The sequence below is a fragment of the Coregonus lavaretus genome (assembly GCF_964263955.1).
Source record: "Coregonus lavaretus genome assembly, chromosome: 33".
NCBI classification, from domain to species: domain Eukaryota; kingdom Metazoa; phylum Chordata; class Actinopteri; order Salmoniformes; family Salmonidae; genus Coregonus; species Coregonus lavaretus.
The window spans coordinates 35910893-35937912 of NC_140020.1; the positions used below are offsets into that span (position 1 = coordinate 35910893).

At 41.7% G+C, this 27020-nt stretch overlaps 1 protein-coding gene across 1 annotated transcript in view; it reads right to left on the reverse strand.

Annotated features, from left to right (window-relative positions):
• Positions 1-27020, reverse strand: part of LOC311108421 (utrophin-like) — a gene marked incomplete at both ends in the record, with an annotated part of 261765 nt that overhangs the window by 63379 nt on the left and 171366 nt on the right. The window contains 4 exon segments of the mRNA XM_084151044.1: positions 7180-7346; positions 24136-24293; positions 26417-26502; positions 26612-26813. Coding sequence (XP_084007170.1) covers positions 7180-7346; positions 24136-24293; positions 26417-26502; positions 26612-26813 — 613 coding nt within the window.

Sequence of the window (27020 nt, forward strand, 5' to 3'; positions counted from 1 at the left end):
GCTCCGGGCTCCTGAAGTTGATGTAGGTGGCATGACAAGTTTCAGAACTAGTGATTTGTAGAATAAGGTGGCACAGAGGTACCTGTGTGTGTGTGTGTGTGTGTGTGTGTGTGTGTGTGTTGTGTGTGTGTGTGTGTGTGTGTGTGTGTGTGTCCTCACAGGCGTGCAGTACTCCACCATGGGGTAGTTGAGCTTGTGGCCTTTGGCAGTTCGTCCAGAGAAGAAGCAACTCTGACACACATCATAGTTAAAGTGCTTCAGACTGCGATACCTAGGGAGGGAGGGAGGGAGGAGAGAGGATTGAGAGAGAGAGAGGAGAGAGAGAGAGAAGAGAGAGAGAGAGAGAGAGAGAGAGAGAGAGAGAGAGAGAGAGAGAGAGAGAGAGAGAGAGAGAGAGAGAGAGAGAGAGAGAGAGAGAGAGAGAGAGAGAGAGAGAGAGAGAGAGAGAGAGAGAGAGAGAGAGAGAGAGAGAGAGAGAGAGAGAGAGAGAGAGAGAGAGAGAGAGAGAGAGAGAGGGGGGAGAAGTGTAGGAAAACAAGAGAATAAGAGTGATGATTCCGTCAAACAGTTTCCTCCATTTCCCAATCTTCTTCTTTCATGTGTCTTGCATACGTGCATGTGTGTGTGTTCTGTTATGCTCTCATCTTGGCTATTCCAGGGCCTCCCAGGGAGCTACCGATTTTCTGTCATCACTTTCTCTCTCCAATTCCACTGCTAAGATCAAAATGAATCACCTGCAGCTCTATCCCAAAACACCTTTTCATTGTACTCAAATCAGAATATATAAGACATTCGTAAGACAACTGTAAATTGAGATGGGCCAAATTCAGGCGATATATAAGAAGTCTTCCATCCCTCTGCCTCTCTCTCTCCTCTACCACAGCCAAGGTGATCTGAGTGATGACAGAGCCCATAGCGATACATCAGACAGTAGAGCACAGAACACCCCACGTCCCACTACACAGCAACATGCAGCGTGTTACTACACAAACATCTTTTCATTAGCCTTGACACAGACGGCCACTAATTAATGACTCTATGGGATCCATATTTCTACTTTGTAATATCCTGTTGTCTGAACAACCAGTTCCCCCCTAAGCATCACTGACAGACGACCAAAGGCAGGTGTTGGTGTACCTGGTGTAACTACTTAGTGACGGACCAGAGATACACTACACTAAACTCTGGTTAGCATGGTGTTGTGTCTCACTGCTCCCATAATGATACTGTGACTGATATAATACCCCCTCGCCATCCAGGGCAGAACAGGAGAGTTGAGTAAATAAGTGTAACAGAGGATGACAGCAAACAATAGTGTTTAGCCTGTGGACATCTTTGAACTCAGCTCATCACAGGGAGGTCTTTGGAATCATAAGAATGTGATTCTGTTACTGACATTTCAGCCGGTGGTGTTTGTTCGTTTGTGTGAGAGAGACCTTTTGGAGTCTTTTGAGACCCACAGTATCACAGGGGTGGTCAATTATGCATTGTTTGTGGATGCCTGTGTCTGTGTGTGTGTGCGCATGCGTGTGCGAGTGCGTGTGATTCTAGACGTCCTTCTCCAGTTGGTATTTAGTCAGAAGTGTATCATCTGCTGACATTTGGATTTCTGGCATGCAGGGAGACCAGCATGCCATCAACCCACTGTGTGTGTATGTGGGGGGGAGGGGGGGGGGGGGGGGGGGGGAGGGGGGGGTGTATACAAAATAAAACATTTCTTGCTCAGTATGAAAGTTGTGTTAAAGAGCTAACATAAAAAAGTATTGTCGGATATTATTCATCATATAAGACAGGTTTTTTACATGGACGATACATTGGAGATAATATAAGTACTGGAAACAATAGAACACTATGAAAAATTCATAGCTGACTTTGAAAGGCTTTTGCTAAAGTACAACTGGAATTTATCTATAAATGCCTGGAATATTTACATTTAGGAGAATCTCTTATACAATGGTTAAAGTTATGTATAGTAACCCTAGGTGTAAAATAGTAAATAATGTCTACTCAGAAAGTATTAAACTGTCAAGAGGAATAAAACAAGGTCCACTATCGGCATATCTATTTATTATGGCCATCAAAATGTTAGCTATTAAAATCAGATCCAACAATAATATCAAAGGCCTAGAAATCCAGGGCATAAAAACAAAGGTGTCATTGTACGTTGATTATTCATGTTTCTTTTAAATCCACAATTTGGATCCCTCCACAGCCTCATAGATTATCTAGATACTTTTTTTAACCTCTCTGGATTACAACCAAATTATGATAAGTGTTGGAACACAAAAAAACACAACTTTAACATTACCGTGTAGTTTACCAATAAAATGGTCTGACGGTGAAGTGGACATACTTGGTATTCATATCAATAAATAAATAAAGGATCTCACTACAATATATTTTAATAAAAAGTTGGCAAAAATAGATAAGATCTTGCTACTGTGGAAAGGAAAATACCTGTCTATTTGTGGAAAAATCACCCTGATTAACTCTTTAGTCATATCCCAGTTTACCTATTTGCTTAGCGACTTGTTTTTTTAAATTATATGAGCAAAAAATATTCCAATTTTATTTGGAATGGCAAGCCAGACAAAATTAAATGGGCCTATTTATATAATGAATATGAATTCGAAGGGCAGAAATGATTAAATATTAAAGCATTAGAACTCTCACTCAAGGCTTCAGTCAAACAAAAGTTATACTTAAATCCGAACTGGTTCTCTGGGAGATTAGTAAGAATGTCTCACCCCATCTTCAAGAATGGCCTTTCGGTTATTTGAAAATGAAATAATCTCCAGAATATCGCTATTTTTAAAACAAGCCATAGAAAGTTGGTTGCAATTTCAGTTTAATCCATCAGAAAAGACTGAACAAATAGTACAACAAAAATTATGGTTAAACTCAAATGTACTAATTGATTTTAAAAAATGATATCACAAATAGGACTGGTGGAGCTATGTCACACATGCAGCTAACAAAAAAATATGGAAATGTCTGCTCTACACACAATTACAACCAACTAATTGCAGCATTACGGCAATAATGGAAGAGGCAAGTGGAAGGAGGAGAAAGTAAGGAACTTGTCTGTCGGCCCTGCATTAAAGACCAAAATTGGGTAAAGAACATTGTGATAAATAAAAAAGTATACCAGTTACATTTAAACTTTTGACAGGTACAAACAAACGGGTGTGATAATTCTACAGTGGTCCCTGCAGCGTACGCTTATTTAGAACGTCCAGTTTCGATTGACGTAACAGTCAGCATTTGAGCTAGCCACAGTTTTTTCACAGAAACATTTTGCACGAACACAGTCCTTACAAAGTTATGTCCTGAAAGTGACAAGTTTATTTTTTGGATCCAATGTTCAGACATTCACAGAAGTAGCGACATCATACACAATCATCCAAACCGGAAAATGTAGGCTACATTAGTCCTAGCGCTAACTGAGGAAAGATTGACGTAACACAAGCGGTCATATTTAGAACTCTCGGCTGTCAGAAAACACAATATGAATTAGCTAATTGCAATTACTATTTATAATTCATCACATCACGGGTGAGCTCACCATTGATGTAAATAATTGAGTAAAACACTTTCTAGAAATCTAAAGTAATCCGCGTCGACCAAAGATAATAAGAGGAGACAAGATGAGTTTGGTCTGTTTGCAGTATGCATGTTGAAGGGGGTGTGTCGTCTACCATCATTCACTTTCCTTCATTCATTTCCGGAAGTTTAACCTTCACCTCATTATAACATCTTTGGTCTGACAGACGTTTATGCAAAACTGCGCAAATGTCTGCATACTTGATCTGTGGAAACATTGGTGAAGACGTGCTTGGGCTCTCCTCGAAGAGAGAAGTTTGTCCGGCTCAGTAAGCCTCAAACATAAATTGTCTGCAACACTGAAATGGGCTACTTCTATGTGAATTAATGAGGATGCGGAACACACGTCAATTCAAACTGTTGTTAGAAAATACATCTTGTTAGAAAATATTTTGAAATTGACAAGTTGAAACATAGCCTATAGATAATTAGCATGCAGCACGTGTTAACTGTCCTGTTGAGTAACAATCATATTTTGGAACAGTGAGTGCACTCTGACATCACGTGCATAAAACAACTCACGCTGGGGCGACCGTTAAAGATATTTGGAAAAGGTTAGGACCAAAAAGTGTAAAGCTGTGCCATATAGTTTACTGGATAAGAGCGTCTGCTAAATGACTAAAATGTAAAATGTAAATGTAAAATAGTTGGGAAGAGATTTTTGATGTGCCAATTCCATGGCACATGGTTTATGAACTGATACACAAAACAACACATTGCATTTTAAATTGAGAGTTTTTCCATGAAAATTATTATACATAATCTTTCAACTATAGAATGTTAGAGATATGGGGGATACAACCATCCCAGCTCTGCAGATTTTGCTGCGAAGAGACAGAATCATTAGATCATTTGTTTTGGTACTGTCCATATAGCTTATTTTTGGTCGCAGGTTCAGGAACGGCTGAAAAATTGCAACATTTACCTGGAGCTACCTCTGCAAATAGCACTGCTGGGTGATTTAAAAGGCATAGTCAATCGATCAATATTATAATAATACTCTTAGCAAAAATGTTTATCTTTAATTTACAATATGTAGAATCTATGAGAATAGAAAGGTTCAGAACTTTTGTGAAACATCACAGCGCAGTAGAAAAATATATGGCAAATAGAAATCAGAACTGGATGGTGTTCAGAGATAGATGGGGGGGGTTGAGTGGAGCTGAAGGATGGGACTAATAACAAACAAAAGATAACTATTGTCAAATACATTGTGTCTGTAAAATATATATATTATGTATAAGCTGGAAGTAGAAGCCTAAGTGTTGTTGTCCATTGGTTTAGTCTAGTTAGGGGAGGGATGGTAGGGTTAGGGGAAAATAATTGTCACGAACGTTGAGAGACGGGTCAGACCAAGGTGCAGCGTGAAAAGCGTACATGTTTATTAACTAAATAAACATACAAACCAAACCAAAACAAGAAACAACGTAACGTGAAGTCCAAAAGGATATACACATACCAGCCTAACAGGAACAAGATCCCACAACTAAGGTAGGCAAACAGGCTACTAAAGTATGATCCCCAATCAGAGACAACGAGCGACAGCTGTCTCTGATTGGGAATCACACCCGGCCAAACATAGACACACAACCTAGAACTGAAACATAGAAAAAGACTAACTAGAACGTAAACATAGAATATATAACATAGAAACTCACGCCCTGACCAAACCAACTAAAGACAACAGGCCTCTCACGACCAGGGCGTGACAATAATAAAGGAAAATATAAAGTTGAAGTCGGAAGTTTACATACACTTAGGTTGGAGTCATTAAAACTTGTTTTTCAACCACTCCACAAATTTCTTGTTAACAAACTATAGTGTCTACTTTATGCATGACATTAGTAATTTTTCCAACAATTGTTTACAGACAGATTATTTCACTTATAATTAACTGTATCACAATTCCAGTGGGTGAGAAGTTTACATACACTAAGTTGACTGTGCCTTTAAACAGCTTGGAAAATTCCAGAAAATAATGTCATGGCTTTAGAAGCTTCTGATAGGCTAATTGACATCATTTGAGTCAATTGGAGGTGCACCTGTGGATTTATTTTAAGGCCTACCTTCAAAATCAGTGCCTCTTTGCTTGACATCATGGGAAAATCAAAAGAAATCCAGAAAAAAAATGGTAGGCCTCCACAAATCTGGTTCATCCTTGGGAGCAATTTCCAAACGCCTGAAGGTACCACGTTCATCTGTACAAACAATAGTAGGCAAATATAAACACCATGGGACCACGCAGCCGTCATACCGCTCAGGAAGGAGATGCATTCTGTCTCCTAGAGATGAACGTACTTTGGTGTAAAAAGTGCAAATCAATCCCAGAACAACAGCAAAGGACCTTGTGAAGATGCTGGAGGAAAAAGGTACAAAAGTATCTATATCTACAGTAAAACGAGTCCTATATCAACATAACCTGAAAGTCCGCTCAGCAAGGAAGAAGCCACTGCTCCAAAACCACCATTTAAAAAAACAGACTACGGTTTGCAACTGCACATGGGGACAAAGATCGTACTTTTTGGAGAAATGTCCTCTGGTCTTGATGAAACAAAAATATAACTGTTTGGCCATAATGACCATCGTTATGTTTGGAGGAAAATGGGGTTGCCTTGCAAGCCGAAGAACACCATCCCAACCGTGAAGCACGGGGGTGGCAGCATCATGCTGTGGGGGTGCTTTGCTGCAGGAGGGACTGGTGCACTTCACAAAATAGATGGCATCATGAGGAAGGAATATTATGTGGATATTTTGAAGCAACATCTCAAGACATCAGTCAGGAAGTTAAAGCTTGGTCACAAATGGGTCTTCCAAATGGACAATGACCCAAAGCATGCTTCCAAAGTTGTGTCAAAATGGCTTAAGGACAACAAAGTCAAGGTATTGGAGTGGCCATCACAAAGCCCTGACCTCAATCCTATAGAACATATGTGGGCAGAACTGAAAAAGCGTGTGCGATCAAGAAGGCCTACAAACCTGACTCAGTTACACCAGCTCTGTCAGGAGGAATGGGCCAAAATTCACCCAACTTATTGTGGGAAGCTTGTGGAAGGCTACCAAAAACGTTTGACCCAAGTTAAACAATTTAAAGGCAATACTACCAAATACTAATTGAGTGTATGCAAACTTCTGACCTACTGGGAATGTGATGAAAGAAATAAAAGCTGAAATAAATCATTCTCTCTACTATTATTCTGACATTTCACATTCTTAAAATAAAGTGGTGATCCTAACTGACTTAAGACAGGGAATTTTTACTAGGGTTAAATGTCAGGAATTGTGAAAAATATATTTGGCTAAGGTGTATGTAAACTTCCGACTTCAACTGTTTTTTAAAAATATATATATAATTTCTATATATATTTACCCCCCCAAAAAATTGGGGATTGGAAATGTTGCAGACAATTACATTGATAGAAGCCACAATCTATCTGCAATATTAAAGCTGATCTACCCCACAAAAATAAATAAATACAATTAAAATTAAAAGGAGCTAACATCAAAGTTGCTGTGTGTGTGCGCGCTTGTGAGTGTGTGTGCACATTTGTGCCTATGTGCGTCTGTGTGTATGCTTACCTGAACCCTACGATGGGACACTCTTTACAGATGTTGCACTTGGCCTGGTGCTTGGCGGTCTCAGCAGCCGCCACTCTATGTAGCACAGGAAGCCACACCACAGACTGGGGCTCCAGCCTCATCCAATCAACAAACTGCCTGGGCTCCAGCTCCACCTTATTGGTCACCTGGACAGGAAGAGGAAAGAGGAATTGGGGGTTTCAAGTCAAAGTTAATTCAACAACTAGGCTGCATCCAAAATGTTACCCTATTCCCTATAGAGTGCACTACTTTTGACCAGGACCCATAACAAAAGCAGTGCACTATAATGGGAACAGGGTGACATTTCAGACACAGCCCTAGTGTTAGACCTATATTCCCTAGCATTTACCAAGTTATTAAATCCTTTTACACCTCGAGATGGCCGCTGTCCAAAACACAGCCCACACACCTGACCTTTCATTTGCCACGGCTACCCACAAAGGTCAGTGAGTAAACTATCTGAGAGGGAAGCGCGCAGCTATATGGACATGCCTGGGGCCCATAATGTATTACGGATTTGGTTGCGTCAGTTCAGTCAGTCGTCTTAGTGAGCCCTCCCAACTAGCTAGTTTATGCTTGTGGCTAGAAACTTCAGCAAGAATTTGAAACTTTTCTGCCGAAGTTGGGACTTGTTTAGTTTCGTTTATTAGGATCCCCATTAGCTACCGCACATGCAGCAGCAACTCTTCCTGGGGTCCACATCAAACGTACAAAAATATGGCAAAGTACAGGACAAGAGTTATATATTAGAAAGGCACCAAAAGACAACAAAAACACTATTTACACACTATTCATAAAAACATATTCACACTCTTTTATACAGTACAGTTCAATTAAATCTTTAGAAAGAAGAGAGGAGCTGTGATGTTTTTTAATCTGTTTTTTAAAGTTAAACTTGCTTTTTGCTTGAGTAACCTTGACATGGCTCTATACATAACTGAGCAATGCATTGAATCTGATTTTGGCTTGGGTACCGTGAAGAAAACCATAGTGGCGTGTTCAGAATAATCATGTTTTAAATCAAACTGCAAAAGCAATAAATATGCTTTAGCTGTCACCCTGGCCTGATATTAGCTACACGATCTAGCTCAGGGGTCTCCAACAGGTTGATTGCGAGCCAGTAGCTCGCAGACCACCTATGAGTAGCTCACCAAACAAGTCTGAACACTACCAGTCAAAAGTTTGGACACACCTACTCATTCAAGGGTTCTTCTTTATTTTTACTATTTTTTATATTGTAGAATAATGGTAAAGACATCAAAACAATGAAATAACACATATGGAATCATGTAGTAACCAAAAAAGTGTTAAACAAATCAAAATATATTTTATATTTGAGATTCTTCAAATAGCAACCCTTTGCCTTGATGACAACTTTGCACACTCTTGGCATTCTCTCAACCAGCTTCATGAGGTAGTCACCTGGAATGCATTTCAATTAACAGGTGTGCCTTCTTAAAAGTTAATTTGTGGAATTTATTTCCATCTTAATGCGTTTGAGCCAATCAGTTGCGTTGTGACAAGGTAGGGGGGGTATACAGAAGATAGCCCTATTTGGTAAAATACCAAGTCCATATTATGGCAAGAACAGCTCAAATAAGCAAAGAGAAACGACAGTCCATCATTACTTTAAGACATGAAGGTCAGTCAATACGGAACATTTCAAGAACTTTGAAAGTTTCTTCAAGTGCAGTCGCAAAAACCATCAAGCACTACGATGAAACTGGCTCTCATCAGGACCACCACAGGAATGGAAGACCCAGAGTTACCTCTGCTGCAGACGATAAGTTCATTAGAGTTACCAGCCTCAGAAATTGCAGCCCAAATAAATGCTTCACAGAGTTTAAGTAACAGACACATCTCAACATCAACTGTTCAGAGGAGACTATGTGAATCAGGCCTTCATGGTCAAATTGCTGCAAAGAAACCACTACTAAAGGACACCAATAAGAAGACGAGACCTGCTTGGGCCAAGAAACACGAGCAATGGACATTAGACCGGTGGAAATGTGTCCTTTGGTCTGGAGTCCAAATTTGAGATTTTTGGTTCAAACCGCAGTGTCTTTGTGAGACGCGGTGGGGGTGAACGGATTCTCTCCGCATGTGTAGTTCCCACCGTAAAGCACAGAGAAGGAGGTGTTATTGTGTGGTGGTGCTTTGGTGGTGACACTGTCTGTGATTTATTTAGAATTCATGGCACACTTAATCAGCATGGCTACCACAGCATTTTGCAGCGATACGCCATCCCATCTGGTTTGGGCTTAGTGGGACAATCAATTATTTTTCAACAGGACAATGACCTAACACACCTCCAGGCTATGTAAGGGCTATTTTACCATGAATGAGAGTGATGGAGTGCTGCATCAGATTACCTGGCCTTCACAATCCCCTGACCTGAACCCAATTGAGATGGTTTGGGATGAGTCGACGGCAGAGTGAAGGAAAAACTGCCAACAAGTGCTGTGGCATATGTGGGAACTCCTTCAAGACTGGTGGAAAAGCATTCCAGGTGAAGCTGGTTGAGAGAATGCCAAGCGTGTGCAAAGCTGTCATCAAGGCAAAGGGTGGCTTTTGAAGAATCTCCAATATAAAATATATATTGATTTGTTTAACACTTTTTTGGTTACTACATGATTCCATATGGGTTATTTCATAGTTTTGATGTCTTCACTATTATTCTACAATGTAAAAAATCTTAAAAATTAAGAAAAACCCTTGAATGAGTAGGAGTGTCCAAACTTTTGACTGGTACTGTACATGCAATTTTCATTTGTTCCACTGAAAACTGTCATTAACAAATCTCTCAAGTATCAGACACCATAATATCCCAGCTACTATCTAACCAACGAAACATTTACATTATCCCATCCCTGGTTAGACACTATTGTCTTAAAAGGGCAAACCTAACACAATATCAACCAATTAATTTCCAGCAATATTTCCCCTTCGTATCTGTGTGGTGCGGGCATTTGTCTATCACTCTGTTAGTTAGTTCGTGAACTAATGGCTCTTTTTGAACAGCTCTTTTTGGTAATCGTAGGGAAGCGAATTACATACAATGGCTTGCGAAAGTATTCACCCACCTCAGCATTTTTCCTATGTTGTTGCCTTATAACCTGGAATTAAAATGGAATTTTGGGGGGTTTGTATCATTTGATTTATTGAAATATTTATTATTGTGAAACAAACACCAAATGAAACAAAAAAACAGAAAACTTGAGTGTGCACATCTATTCACCTAAGTCAATACTTTGTAGAGTCACCTTTTGCAGCAATTACAGCTGCAAGTCTCTTAGGGTATGTCTCTATAAGCTTGGCACATCTAGCCAATGAGATTTTTGCCCATTCTTCAAGGCAAAACTGCTCCAGCTCCTTCAAGTTGGATGGGTTCCGCTGGTGTACAGCAATATTAAAGTCATACCACAGATTCTCAATTGGATTGAGGTCTGGGCTTTGACTAGGCCATTCCAAGACATTTAAATGTTTCCCCTTAAACCACTCAAGTGTTGCTTTAGCAGTATGCTTAGGGTCATTGTCCTATTGGAAGGTGAACCTCCATTCCAGTCTCAAATCTCTGGAAGACAAACAGGTTTCCCTCAAGAATTTCCCTGTATTTAGCACCATCCATCATTCCTTCAATTCTGACCAGTTTCCCAGTCCCTGCTGATGAAAAACATCCCCACAGTGAAGCATGGTGGTGGCTGCATCATGCTGTGGGGGATGGTGTTCTCGGAGTGATGAGAGTTGTTGGGTTTGCGCCAGACATAGCGTTTTCCTTGATTGCAAAAAGGCTCAATTTTAGTCTCATCTGACCAGAGTACCTTCTTCCATATGTTTGGGGAGTCTCCCACATGCCTTTTGGCGAACACCAAACGTGTTTGCTAATTTTATTCTTTAAGCAATGGCTTTTTTCTGGCTACTCTTCCGTAAAGCCCAGCTCTGTGGAGTGTATGGCTTAAAGTGATCCTATGGACAGATACTCCAATCTCCGCTGTGGCGCTTTGCAGCTCCTTCAGGATTATCTTTGGTCTCTTTGTTGCCTCTCTCATTAATGCCGTCCTTGCCTGGTCCGTGAGTTTTGATGGGCGGCCCTCTCTTGGCAGGTTTGTTGTGGTGCCATATTCTTTCAATTTTTTAATAATGGATTTAATGGTGCTATGTGGGATGTTTAAAGTTTTTGATATTTTTTTATAACCCAACCCTGATCTGTACTTCTCCACAACTTTGTCCCTGACCTGTTTGTAGAGCTCCTTGGTCTGCATGGTGCCGCTTGCTTGGTAGTGCCCCTTGCTTAGTGGTGTTCCAGACTCTGGGGCCTTTCATAACAGGTATATATATACTGAGATCATGTGACAGATCACATAACTATAACTAATAACACATAACTAATAATGTGACTTCTGAAGGTAATTGGTTGCACCAGATCTTATTTAGGGGCTTCATAGCAAAGGGTGTGAATACATACGCACGCACCACTTTTCCGTTATTTATTTTTTTGAATATTTTGAAATAAGTTATTTTTTTCACTTCACTTCACCAATTTGGACTATTTTGTGTATGTCCATTACATGAATTCAAATAAAAATCCATTTAAATTACAGGTTGTAATGCAACAAAATAGTAAAAATGCAAAGGGGGATGAATACTTTTGCAAGGCACTGTACATACAAACTGTATGCTACAGTAGAAACAACAACACGATATACAGAAAATAAGGCGCTTACTTTGATAGGAATGCACACATTCTGGCGCCAGCCAGAAAATGTTCCAATTAGTGCAAGAGTGCGCAAATGTCTGCATACTTGATATGTGGAAACATTGGTGAAGACGTGCTTGGGCTATCCATGGTCATTACATGAAATCAAAATCAAAATCCATTTAAATTACAGGTTGTAATGCATCAAAAAATTATTTGGTCAGATAACATTTATTTGAACTCACACTTCACAATCTGACATAATGGTAGGCAACGTTTTAGGGTTTAAATTAGCGATTTACTATTTTTTTCATGGTTTTAGGTCCATTTCTAAGCATTACTGAACAAAGTGAAATTTGGGAACCAAAAGAACAGCTCTTTTAGGTGAACGGAGCCAAATTATACGGCTCACAGAAAATAATTGGAATGCCCATCACCAGTAGCCAGTTGATGTGATAACCATCTTGAGGGTTGACAGAAATACTTTCTCCAAAACGTTCTCAATTAAATGTTAACTGCAAAATAGGCTTACCTGGCAGAAGTACAGTGCATTCGGAAAGTATTCAGACAACTTTACTTTTTCCACATTTTGTTACGTTACAGCCTTATTCTATTTTTTTCCCTCATCAATATACACACAATACCCCATAATGACAAAGCAAAAACAGGTTAAGAAATATTTGCAAATGTATTAACAATAAAAAACTGAAATATAACATTTACATAAGTATTCAGACCCTTTACTCAGCACTTTGTTGAAGCACCTTTCGCAGCGATTACAGCCTCGAGTCTTCTTGGGTATGACGCTACAAGCTTGGCACACCTGTATTTGGGGAGTTTCTCCCATTCTTCTCTGCAGATCCTCTCAAGCTCTGTAAGGTTGGATCGGGAGCGTCGCTGCACAGCTATTTTCAGGTCTTTTCAGAGATGTTTGATCAGATTCAAGTCAGGCTCTGGCTCGGCCACTCAAGGACATTCAGAGACTTGTCCCGAAGCCACTCCTGCGTTGTCTTGGCTGTGTGCTTAGGATTGTTGTCCTGTTGGAAGGTGAAACTTCGCACCAGTCTGAGGTCCTGAGCGATCTGGAGCATGTTTTCATCAAGGATCTCTCTGTACTTTGCTCCGTTCAGCTTCCCTCGATCCTGACTAGTCTCCCAGTCCCTGCCACTGATGCTACCACCACCATGATTCACAGTAGGGATGGTACCAGGATTCCTCCAGACGTGAGACGCTTGGCATTCAGGCCAAAGAGTTCAATCTTGGTTTCATCAGACCAGAGAATCTTGTTTCTCATTGTCTGAGAGTCCTTTAGGTGGCTTTTGGCAAACTCCAAGTGGGCTGTCATGTGCCTTTGACTGAGGAGTGGCTTCCGTCTGGCCACTCTATCATAAAGGCCTGATTGATGGAATGCTGCAGAGATGGTTGTCCTTCTGGAAGATTCTCCCATCTCCACAGAAGAACTGTGGAGCTCTTTCAGACTGATCATCGGTTTCTTGGTCACCTCCCTGACCAAGGCCCTTCTCCCCCGATTGCTCAGTTTGGCCGAGCAGCCAGCTCTAGGAAGAGTCTTGGTGGTTCCAAACTTCTACCATTTAAGAATGATGGAGGCCACTGTGTTCTTTGGGACCTTCAATACTGCAGACATTTTTTGGTACCCTTCCCCAAATCTGTGCCTCCACACAATGCTGTCTTGGAGATCTACGGACAATTCCTTCGACCTCATGGCTTGGTTTTTTCTCTGACATGCACTGTCAACTGTGGGACCTTATATAGACACGTGTGTTCCTTTCCAGATCATGTCCAATCAATTAAATTTACCACAGGTGGACTCCAATCAAGTTGTAGAAACATCTCAAGGATAATCAATGGAAACAGGATGCACCTGAGCTCAATTTCGAGTCTCATAGCAAAGGGTATGAATACTTATGTAAATAAGGTATTTCTGTTTTTTATTTTTTATTAATGTGCAAAAAAATCTAAAAACCTGTTTTCACTTTGTCACTATGTTTTTTGTTTTGTAGATTGATGAGGGGAAAAAACGATTTAATAAATTTTAGAATAAGGCTTTAAGGTAACAAAATGTGACTGACCGGCTCGATTCGGTCTCATGTAGAAAAATTGGAAATTGTGTTTTTTACATTGGATAAAAGTAGAGACTAAGAGCTAGAAAATGGTATATCATACATTACAGTTGAGGAACAATGGGAAAGTAATTCTGCTTTGAAAGTTTATAAACTTGTAACCTCACTTTTGAGAAAATGGCCCTTGAATGTTTTGGTACACCTGCTGGAGAGCTCTTCTTTGTCTACACCCATTCAGCATCGTTCACACCCTCTTAAGCTTTAGCCCCACCCATCTCAGCTGTCAAGCACCCAAGCTAACTGGCTAACGTTGGCTAGCTTGCTAGCTACTTCCAGACACAAATGAGAGAACAGCTCACTCTGACCATTTTACTCACCCTAGTAGAGCTGTTTAGGCTGTTTCTATGTTATCCCGAGCATTGGTTACTGCAACTGTGTTGCTGGTAACAATTTAATTACCCTTTTTTGCCAACGTTTACTGCCACCGGCCATATTCAACGGGTGTTGAGCGTTCGTAAATTTGTCAGTCAGATGTGTGCTCTGAAATCGGAGTAGATAGCCAGAGCGAATTTACCAGCTATATCTATCGACAGTTGTCGCAGTGACATAATGAACATTCTATTGAAATGGTTACTTGCATAGTGGAGTCTTTTGTTTAGATATGTTGCTAGCTAGCTAAATAATGAACCATAATCCCAACTCATAACGTTACTACCCTGAATGAATCTGCAGGTAGCTAACCAACCAGGTTCAATGTTAGCTAGCTAACATTAGTCTATAACTAGCAATGCAAATGGCTCTGAGATACAAATGATATTACTACACAGATCATACACGTAATGTTAGCTAGCGAGCCAGCCAGCCAGCTAACGTTAGCTACCTAGCTACCAGTACACTTTAACTTGAAATGAAAACAACTTTCTGGCAAAATTAGAAACTTGTAATATCTGAAAATGTAGCTAGCTATGTTATCCGTATATATGGATGGACACTTCTCCCTCTTTCACGGATGCCATGGTTGCCCTTAGTTTGAAGATGTAATCCGGAGACAGATGTTTTATACAACAGCTTTCTGTGTGTTCTCCTTTCGACTCAGTCTGCATATTTACAATCAAACGCCAGAATTTTCTCCATCTCCTTAGCTATCATACTCTAATTCCACTGATTTCAAAACTCAGTCCTACAGAAATTGTAGAGCAACACTTATGCAGTTCTACTACGTGTTATATTTCAAAAAGCCACGTTAGAAAGGATTACCTACACATACTGACCAGATCATGTTATAGACAGAAGCTACATGGCAAACCAATCCGAACTCATCTCTCGGCATGTCCAGCCCACTCATTATCTCAGCCAATCATGCCTAGCGGGAAGGTTGCTGTCTCTTTCTGTGGCTAAACTAACTAGGCTCATAATTTAACAATTTTATTCATATTTACAGATGGCATACAAGTTTGTTTTTAAGGCACATGAAAGTTCACATGTTCTAGAAGGCATTTCTGCCCAAAAACGCATTTTGATTTTTAAAAAAAGTTTACGTTCAAATGGCTCTCCTGTGAAGTTATGACACGCGACATATGCCTAGTTTCCTGAAAGGAGTCACAAATGAGGAAAAAGGAAAGGGGTCTGAATACTTTTCGAATGCACTGTATATCATGAGTAAGTATATTATTTGTATCTATTATTTGTTATTTGTTAATTTTGCCATGAAATTAGCAGCAGCAGTACAGAACCATTGCTAGACCAGCAGATTAGATGGCACACTAGATGAGCAATTAAAGGGCCAGATGCACAATTAAAGGGGAATTACACACACCAAAAAATATATATACAGAATTTGGGGAGGAAATCACAGATTTTATAGAGCCCCCTCTAGAGTTTTTAATTAACCATTATTTTACCATTTAATTAACCATTATATTGACAGAAAACTTTGCACTACTTTCTCTTGTACACTAAGGACATGGGGAAGAGTTACATGGGAGAGGATAAGAGATGAATGTGCCTATTTGAAAGCTAGAAAAAATGAGTACCTTGCGACATGTTTCATTTTTTTATGTAGCTCAACTTAGATGGAAAGCTACTGAGGATGGTAGCTGGCTCTATAGCCACTCCTATCTGTCGTATCTTTAATCTGAGCCCAGAGGAAAGTCTTTGTCCTCAGGCCTGGAGGGAAGCCAAAGTAATTCCGCTACCCAAGAGTGGTAAAGCAGCCTTTACTGGTTCTAACAGCAGACATATCAGCTTGATGCCAGCTCTTAGCAAACTGTTAGACAAAATTGTATTTGATCAAATACAATGCTATTTCTCTGTAAACAAATTTACAGACTTTAAGCATGCTTATAGAGAAGGGCACTCAACATGTACTGCACTGACACAAATGACTAATGATTGGTTGAAAGAAATTGATGATAAGAAGATTGTGAGAGCTGTACTGTTAGATTTCCGTGTAGCCTTTGTATTATTGACCATAACCTGTTGTTGAAAAACTTGTGTTATTGCTTTTCAACCTCTGCCATATCGTGGATTCAGAGCTATATATCAAATAGAGCAACACCGCATGGCACAACGCCTCTCCCCTATTTGACCTAGATAGTTTGTGTGCATGTATTGATATGTAGGCTACGTGTGACTTAAATATATATATATATATATATATATATATATATATATATATATATATATATATATATATATATATATATATATATATATATATATATATGTAGTTCTGTCCTTGAGCTGTTCTTGTCTATGAATGTTCTGTATTATGTCATGTTTGATGACATAACTCTCCTCATTGGGCAGTAGACTGTATCACGGTGACATCCAGATGGTTACTACCTATATTTAAAGTAATTTTTTCGTGTAGGCGGCTATCCTACTCAAAATATAATCAAGTGGGGTGGAACAAATTGGCCACGTTAGCTACAGCTGCCCAGTGACGCAACTGCTGCCCAGTGGGAAGCAACAGTGGGAAGCAACTCGATACAACACCGTTGCACTGGTTATTCACACGGCTTGTCTTTACGTTAGCTAATTGGCATGTCACGGTGACATCCAGATTCCAGATGGTGACCAACACTACAAGTTATTTTTCCCTTGCCCATTGAAATAAACATCACTTTCTTTTAATAGTTTTAACTAGTGCCATGCTGCTGTTGTTGCTAGCATAAACTAGCTAGCTGGGAAGGGCTCTTCAGGACGACTGACTGAACTAAATCCATTAGTCTCCACTCGACTCTCAGCTGTGCGACATACGTCATCAATTTGGGCACCAGGTGTCCGTATAGCCTCTCCCGAGAGGGAACTCTCGGGACTCGAGGAAGAAATTGTCCGCAGGTCACAAGACGCTCACTCAACACACACACTGAGAATCACCATGGTTTTGGCCAATGAGGGGAACGTTCAAAACTCCTGAGTGGCGCAGTGGTCTAAGGCACTGCATCGCAGTGCTAACTGTGCCACTAGAGATTCTGGTTCGAATCAAGGCTCTGTCGCAGCCGGCCGCGACTGGGAGACTCATGGGCGGTGCACAATTGGCCCAGCGTCGTCTAGGGTAGGGGAGGGAATAGCCGGCAGGGATGTAGCTCAGTTGATAGAGCATGGCGTTTGCAACGCCAGGGTTGTGGGTTCGATTCCCACGGGGGGCCAGTATAAACAAAATATGTATTCACTAACTGTAAGTCGCTCTGGATAAGAGCGTCTGCTAAATGACTCAAATGTAATGTAAAACCTTTTCCTGTGTGTGTGTGTTGTGTAGCAAGCTGATCTCTGTTCTTTTACAGTGACCTCTAGCTGAATGCCTTTGTTGGGGCTAAATGTCAGATAGAAGTAATTCAGCTCTGAGATCACACACACACAGACAGAAAGACATGGAGAACCAGCTCTGGAGTGTCAAGGCAAGCATTGAGCCAGAAAGCAGACACCACCTATCCTTCCCTAAATCCCCCTCCCTGTTTTCTCTTTCTCTCTCCTCCACCTGTCTCCCCCTCCCTCCCTCGTCCCTCTGAGTCCCTCCTGTCCAATGGGCAGAGTTACGGCACTTACAGATCAATTACCCCAAGGAAGAAGGGAGGGAGGGAGGGATGGCAAAAAATAGGGAAAAGGAAGGTCGAGGCCCGTAGAACAGGCCGTCTTTATGGGCCCCCACCCCATTAAATCAAATGGAGTGGGTGACTGCACAGTGGCTGCTCTGCACTGGCTGGCTGATACAGGGAGATCACAGGGAGAGACAGAGAGATACAGAGGCTACTGGGCAGAGAAGCCAGAGTCATCAGTCACTCTCACCATCAACTTTAATGCATTATGAACTGTACTGTGTATATCACACCGTCTTGTTGTAATGGTGGTGGTGAGGATGATGGTGTGTGTGCGTATGTACAGTTGAAGTCGGAAGTTTACAAACACCTTAGCCAAATACATTTAAACTCAGTTTTTCACAATTCCTGACATTTAATCCTAGTAAACATTCCATGTTTTACGTCAGTTAGGATCACCACTTTATTTTAAGAATTTGAAATGTCAGATTAATAATAGTAGTGGTCCTCTGTAGCTCAGCTGGTAGAGCACGGCGCTTGTAACGCTAAGGTAGTGGGTTCGATCCCCGGGACCACCCATACAAAATGTATGCACGCATGACTGTAAGTCGCTTTGGATAAAAGCGTCTGCTAAATTATATTATAGTAGAGAGAATGATTTATTTCAGCTTTTATTTCTTTCATCACGTTCCCAGTGGGTCAGAAGGTTGCATACACTCAATTAGTATTTGGAAGCATTGCCTTTAAATTGTGTAACTTGGGTCAAATGTTTCGGGAAGCCTTCTAGAAGCTTTTTTTTTTTTTTTGTCATTTAGCAGACGCTCTTATCCAGAGCGACTTACATGAGCAATTAGGGTTAAGTGCCTTGCTCAAAGGCACATCGACAGATTTTTCACCTAGTCGGCTCAGGGATTAGAACCAGCTACCTTTCGGTTACTGGCACAACGCTCTTAACCACTGAGCTACCTGCCACCCTATAAGTTGGGTGAATTTTGGCCCATTCCTCCTGACAGAGCTGGTTTGTAGGCCTCCTTGCTCGCACACGCTTTTTCAGTTCTGCCCACATATTTTCTATAGGATTGAGGGTTTTGTGATGGCCACTCCAATACCTTGACTTTGTTGTCTTTAAGCCATTTTGCCACAACTTTGGAAGTATGCTTGGGGTCATTGTCCATTTGGAAAACCCATTTGCGACCAAGTTTTAACTTCCTGACTGATGTCTTGAGATGTTGCTTCAACATATCCACATAATTTTCCTTCCTCATGATGCAATCTATTTTGTGAAGTGCACCAGTCCCTCCTGCAGCAAAGCACCCCCACAGCATGATGCTGCCACCCCCGATCTTCAAGGTTGGGATGGTGTTCTTCGGCTTGCAAGGTACCCTCTTTTTCCTCCAAACATAACGATGGTCATTATGGCCAAAAAGTTCTATTTTTGTTACATCAGACCAGAGGACATTTCTCCAAAAAGTACGATCTTTGTCCCCATGTGCAGTTGCAAACCGTAGTCTGGCTTTTTTATGGCGGTTTTGGAGCAGTGGCTTCTTCCTTGCTGAGCGGCCTTTCAGGTTATGTCGATATAGGACTTGTTTTACTGTGGATATAAATACTTTTGTACCTGTTTCCTCCAGCATCTTCACAAGGTCCTTTGCTGTTGTTCTGGGATTGATTTGCACTTTTTGCACCAAACTACATTCATCTCTAAGAGACTGAATGCGTCTCCTTCCTGAGCGGTATGACGGCTGCGTGGTCCCATGGTGTTTCTACTTGAGTACTATTGTTTGTACAGATGAACGTGGTACCTTCAGGCATTTGGAAATTGCTCCCAAGGATGAACCAGACTTGTGGAGGTCTACAAAATGTTTTCTGAGGTCTTGACTGATTTCTTTTGATTTTCCCATGATGTCAAGCAAAGAGGCACTGAGTTTGAAGGTAGGCCTTGAAATACATCCACAGTTACACCTCTAATTGACTGAAATGATGTCAATTAGCCTATCAGAAGCTTCTAAAGCCATGACATCATTTTCCTGAATTTTCCAAGCTGTTTAAAGGCACAGTCAACTTAGTGTATGTAAACTTCTGACCCACTGGAATTGTGATACAGTGAATTATAAGTGAAATAATCTGTCTGTAAACAATTGTTGGAAAAATTACTTGTGTCATGCACAAAGTAGATGTCCTAACCGACTTGCCAAAACTATAGTTTGTTAACAAGAAATTTGTGGAGTGGTTGAAAAACAAGTTTTAATGACTCCAACCTAAGTGTATGTAAACTTCCGACTTCAACTGTATGTTGAAGTTTGTTTATTTGTCATATACAGTGCATTCGGAAAGTAGTCAGACCCCTTCCCCTTTTCTACATTTTGTTATGTTACAGCCTTATTCTAAAATTCATTAAATTACATTTTTTTCCCTCATCAATCTACACACAATACCCCATAATGACAAAGCGAAAACAGGTTTTTAGACTTTAAAACACAAATACCTTATTTATATAAGAATTCAGACAATTTGCTATGAGACTCGAAATTGAGCTCAGGTGCATCCTGTTTCCACTGATCATCCTTCAGATGTTTCTACAACTTGATTGGTAAATTCAATTGATTGGACATGATTTGGAAAGGCACACACCTGTCAATGTAAGGTCCCACAGTTGACAATGCATGTCAGAGCAAAAACCAAGCAATGAGGTCGAAGGAATTGTCCGTAAAGCTCAGAGATTGTGTCGAGGCACAGATCCGGGGAAGGGTACCAAAAAATGTCTGCAACATTGAAGGTCCCCAAGAACACAGTGGCCTCCATCATTCTTAAATGGAAGAAGTTTGGAACCACCAAGCCTCTTCCTAGAGTTGGCCGCCCGGCCAAACTGAGCAATCAGGGGAGAAGGGCCTTGGTCAGCGAGATGGTCACTCAGAAAGAGTTCTTGAGTTCCTCTGTGGAGATGGGAGAACCTTTCAGAAGGACAACCATCTCTGCAGCACTCCACCAATCAGTCCTTTATGGCAGCGTGGCCAGAAGGAAGCCATTCCTCATTAAAAGGCACATGACAGCCTGCTTGGACTTTGCCAAAAGTCCAAGATTCTCTGGTCTGAAGAAACCAAGATTGAACTCTTTGGACTGAGTGCCAAGCGTCACGTCAGGAGGAAACCTGGCACCTCCCTATGGTAAATCTTGGTGGTGGCAGCATCATGTTGTGGGGATGTTTTTCAGCAGCAGGGAATGGAAGACTAGTCAGGATGGAGGGAAAGATGAACAATGCAAAGTACAGAGAGATCCTTGATGAAAACCTGCTCCAGAGGGCTCAGGACCTCAGACTGGGGCGAAGGTTCAACAGGACAATGACCCTAAGCACACAGCCAAGACAACACAGGAGTGGCTTTAGGACAAGTCTATGAATGTCCTTGAGCGGCCGAGCCAGAGCCCGGACTTGAACCCGATCGAACATCTCTGGAGAGACCTGAAAATTGCTGTGCAGCAACGCTCCCCATCCAACCTGATAGAGCTTAAGCGGATCTGCAGAGAAGAATGGGAGAAACTCCACAAGCTGGTAGCGTCATATCCAAGAAGACTCAATGCTGTAATCGCTGCCAAAGGTGTTTCAACAAAGTACTGTGTAAAGGGTCTGAATACTTATGTAAATGTGATATTTCTTTTTTTTTATTGTCATACATTTGCAAAAATGGATAAAACCTGTTTTTGCTTCGTAATTATGGGGTATTGTGTGTAGATTGATGAGGGGAAAAAAACAATTTAATCAATTTTAGAATAAGGCTGTAACCTAACAAACAGTGCAAAAAGTCAAGGGGTCTGAATACTTTCCGAATGCACTGTACAGTGAGGGGAAAAAAGTATTTGATCCCCTGCTGATTTTGTACGTTTGCCCACTGACAAAGAAATGATCAGTCTATCATTTTAATGGTAGGTTTATTTGAACAGTGAGAGACAGAATAACAACAAAAAAATCCAGAATGTCAAAAATGTTATAAATTGATTTGCATTTTAATGAGGGAAATAAGTATTTGACCCCCTCTCAATCAGAAAGATTTCTGGCTCCCAGGTGTCTTTTATACAGGTAACGAGCTGAGATTAGGAGCACACTCTTAAAGGTGTGCTCCTAATCTCAGCTTGTTACCTGTATAAAAGACACCTGTCCACAGAAGCAAGCAATCAATCCGATTCCAAACTCTCCACCATGGCCAAGATCAAAGAGCTCTCCAAGGATGTCAGGGACAAGATTGTAGACCTACACAAGGCTGGAATGGGCTACAAGACCATCGCCATGCAGTTTGGTGAGAAGGTGACAACAGTTGGTGTGATTGTTCGCAAATGGTAGAAACACAAAAGACCTGTCAATCTCCCTCGGCCTGGGGCTCCATGCAAGATCTCACCTCGTGGAGTTGCAATGATCATGAGAACGGTGAGGAATCAGCCCAGATCTACACGGGAGGATCTTGTCAATGATCTCAAGGCAGCTGGGACCATAGTCACCAAGAAAACAATTGGTAACACACTACGCCATGAAGCACTGAAATCCTGCAGCACCCGCAAGGTCCCCCTGCTAAAGAAAGCACATATACAGGCCCGTCTGAAGTTTGCCAATGAACATCTGAATGATTCATAGGAGAACTGGGTGAAAGTGTTGTGGTCAGATGAGACCAAAATCGAGATCTTTGTCATCAACTCAACTCGTCGTGTTTGGAGGAGGAGGAATGCTGCCTATTGCCCGAAGAACACCATCCCCACTGTCAAACATGGAGGTGGAAACATTATGCTTTGGGGGTGTTTTTCTGCTAAGGGGACAGGACAACTTCACCGCATCAAAGGGACGATGGACGGGGCCATGTACTGTCAAATCTTGGGTGAGAACCTCCTTCCCTCAGCCAGGGCATTGAAAATGGGTCGTGGATGGGTATTCCAGTATAACAATGACCCAAAACACACGGCCAAGGGAACAAAGGAGTGGCTCAAGAAGAAGCACATTAAGGTCCTGGAGTGGCCTAGCCAGTCTCCAGACCTTAATCCCATAGAAAATCTATGGAGGGAGCTGAAGGTTCGAGTTGCCAAACGTCATGCTCGAAACCTTAATGACTTGGAGAAGATCTGCAAAGAGGAGTGGGACAAAATCCCTCCTGGGATGTGTGCAAACCTGGTGACCAACTACAAGAAACGTCTGACCTCTGTGATTGCCAACAAGGGTTTTGCCACCAAGTACTAAGTCATGTTTTGCAGAGGGGTCAAATACTTATTTCCCTCATTAAAATGCAAATCAATTTATAACATTATTTACATGCGTTTTTCTGGATTATTTTGTTGTTTTTCTGTCTCTCACTGTTCAAATAAACCTACCATTAAAATTATAGACTGATCATGTCTTTGTCAGTGGGCAAACGTACAAAATCAGCAGGGGATCAAATACTTTTTTCCCTCACTGTACATGGAGTACACAGTGCAACGAAATGCTTCCTTGCAGGTTCACCACTCGACAATGCAACAACAATAGGAAAGTAAGTATGTGAATAAAAAAACAATGACAATAAAAGCTTAATGCTCAATAAAAGCTCAATTTATAAAAATGATGTGTAAGGGGAAAGGGGGCAAGGGTGTAATGGGGGTAGAGAATGGAAAGAGATTGTAAGTAGATAGGGAGTGAGAGGATTGGAGTGTTGAGGCGATAGGAGAACATACAGAGAGTAAAGATATCACCAGGATGTAGAGGCTCCTGTTAAACTCTGTGTGACATTCCCAATGTCAGCCGCGCTCCATCACCCCACTATTTTGGGAGCCCGAGCAGCGACATCTGGGATATTTATTGCTTACTAATTTAATTCTGCCGCAGAGTTTATAACTGACGAAACATGAGTCATGGGAGAAGAGAAAAATGAAAATGTGAACCCGAGGGATGAAAAAGTCATTAAACAGGAGCGGTGGCCAGACATAGACACAGGGAAAGTGCTTGGATGGCAGCAGTAAAACATTACAGGACAGGCCAACCATGTTAACGTTTATAGTTGTACTTTCATGAGTCATGTGTATGTGTTTTGTGTGTGTGCGCGTGTGACTGCGTGAATCCATGTGTGTGTGTGTGCATGCATGCGTGTGGGTGTACGTGTATACATACGTGTTGGAAGCAGCTCTGGACACTGGGCTCGATGTTGCTCCCTCCGAAGGCGGCAACCTCTCCTAGTTGCCGTGGTATCTGGATAGCGTCGTGGAGCAGCAGACCCAGCTGTCTCTGGTCACACGTATCCCCTGATGATGCCACTTGACTGAACAGGTCTGGTAGAAAGAAAGAAAGAAAGAAAGAAAGAAAGAAAGAAAGAAAGAAAGAAAGAAAGAAAGAAAGAAAGAAAGAAAGAAAGAAAGAAAGAAAGAAAGAAAGAAAGAAAGAAAGAAAGAAAGAAAGAAAGAAAGAAAGAAAGAGATTGAGCTACGAGACTACACAAACACAGTTTCTCATCCAAGACTCTACTGTCACTCTTTATCAGTGTGAGTGTGTTGTGTGAGTGTGAGTCAGTGTGTTTTGTCAGCGTGTGTATTAATAGCTTTATGTGGGTAGTCGTCACTAAGAGCTCGGGAAGGAGGAGGTACAGTAGAAGAGTCCTGGTGAGCTGAGCCCAACCCAAAATAATCAGTCTTTCTCTCTCTCTAAATGCTCATCTCCGCCTCACTATCACAGGAAAGCAGTCAATTACCCAACAACCCCTGCTCTGAGGGGAGAGGAAGGGGCATCTACCAATTGTTAAAAAGGATTATAGAGGTCTAGACGTACACACACAATGTTTTTTTGTTTAAGTCGTAAAACAAAACAAAATTGAATGCAAGAGCTCAGTTGATTCTTGTCAGAGCTCTGTCTGCCTTGTTACTCACAGATAGGACAAAGAAGGAAAGAGAGAGAGAGAGAGAGAGAGAGAGAGAGAGAGAGAGAGAGAGAGAGAGAGAGAGAGAGAGAGAGAGAGAGAGAGAGAGAGAGAGAGAGAGAGAGAAAGAGAAAGAGAAAGAGAAAGAGAAAGAGAAAGAGAAAGAGAGAGAGAGAGAGAGAGAGAGAGTGAGAGAGAGACAAAAAGAGAGAGAGAGAGTGAGAGAGTGAGAGAGAGACAGAAAGAGAGAGAGAGAGAGAGACAGAGAGAGATGAGGGATGAAGGGAGAGAGAGATGAGAGATGGAGAGAAAGAGAGAGAGAGAGAGAGAGAGAGAGAGAGAGAGAGAGAGAGAGAGAGAGAGAGAGAAAGAGAAAGAGAAAGAGAAAGAGAAAGAGAAAGAGAAAGAGAAAGAGAAAGAGAAAGAGAGAGAAAGAGAAAGAGAGAGAGAGAGAGAGTGAGAGAGAGACAAAAAGAGAGAGAGAGAGAGTGAGAGAGTGAGAGAGAGACAGAAAGAGAGAGAGAGAGAGAGACAGAGAGAGATGAGGGATGAAGGGAGAGAGAGATGAGAGATGGAGAGAAAGAGAAAGAGAGAGAGAGACAGAGAGAGATGAGGGATGAAGGGAGAGAGAGATGGAGAGAGAAGAGAAGAAAATACAGGGATGCAGTAGACAACGAGAACACTGGAGAGAGAGAGAAACACAGTAGAGACAGAGAAAAAGGCGATAGAGAGAAGGGGGGCAATAAAAGGATGGAGAGATATGGCTCTACTATCTATCTGTTCTGCCTGGTCATGTCTTTGATCTCTGTGTGAGACTCTGCCTTGATGTCAGCTCTCCTTATGTGGAATGGTAATGCCACTTCTACCATTCCGTGTGTGTCTGCATATGCACAAACCAGTCTTGATGTCAGCTTGCATTAGGTTAAGTAACTATGTCTCTTCTTCATTTTTGCACGTCCTGTGCTGGGCATTCTTATCCATGAGCAGCCATGCGTATCAGCTTCATAAGCCTTCATAGTCACTACGTTGGACATTGTCAACGACCTCAAAATCACATGAGCCCCAGGCTTACTTAATATTTCTACTCTGAAGGAGAAAACAAGAGGACACAAAAGCGAGAGCAAAGTGAGGATGGACTGAATGTTTTCAGAAACGACAGAGCACACTCCCCCAGTGCACCAGCCACAATCCCCCTGCAAAAAAAAATATACAAAAATACAAAACTAGTGGGAGGTCTCTCATCTAATCTAGACGGGCCATTCACTGGCGTCCTCTGCCACGGGTCCAGCCGTTCATCACCCTGGGTAACTGAGCTGGGATTACAGCCTGGCAGAGGGCATTATGGGATACGATGGCACGGAGAACACTACAACGCTCACCACGGGGCTGCTCTCAATTCACATCAGCGTGTGTGTGTGTCAAAGTGTGTGATAAAGTTGTATGACTTCACTTTGTGTGTGTGTGTGTGTGCGTGTGTGTTTGAGTGTTTCTGTGTGTGTTATGTGTGTAAAAAGGGGTTTTGTGCGATGGGGTGGTACTTACACTTGTATTTCTCCTCCAGATGGCCCTTGGAGAGCGAGAGCAATCCTATCTTCATGGACAGGACACGAATCTTCCCACTGCGTCCGCTACAGAGGGAGGGAACACACATACACAGGAAGAGAAAATAAAAGAAATACAAATTCTACAAGCTGTGCGTGTTTTTAATACATGGGTATAATGCGTGTGTCGCCGTACGTGTCGTAGACATTGAGCAGCCAGTTGAGACACGTGTCGACACACAGCGGAACGTTGACCAGGTCCTTGTGCTGCTGCTCCAGCCCGTCATAGATGGACGTCAGACAGTTGATCACGTCAGGCACCGTCAGCAGCTGGGCATTCTGGGTAAGCTTGTGCTGTTCGAAGGTGCTCTGGGCTACGTTCAGGTCCAACAGGTCCACTGGAGGGAGGGAGGGAGGGAGGGAGGGAGATGAATTTCCCAAAGTTGTTTACTAAGACCACTCAATTACAACAAAGGCCATTATAAAATGGTGAAGAACACTGGAAACTGCCACAGAAAATTACAGATGGCTGGAATGTCACAACATGGGCCATATACAGGATATGAGGTGGCTGTATACATTGGTGTGACACCAGGGTGGCAGGC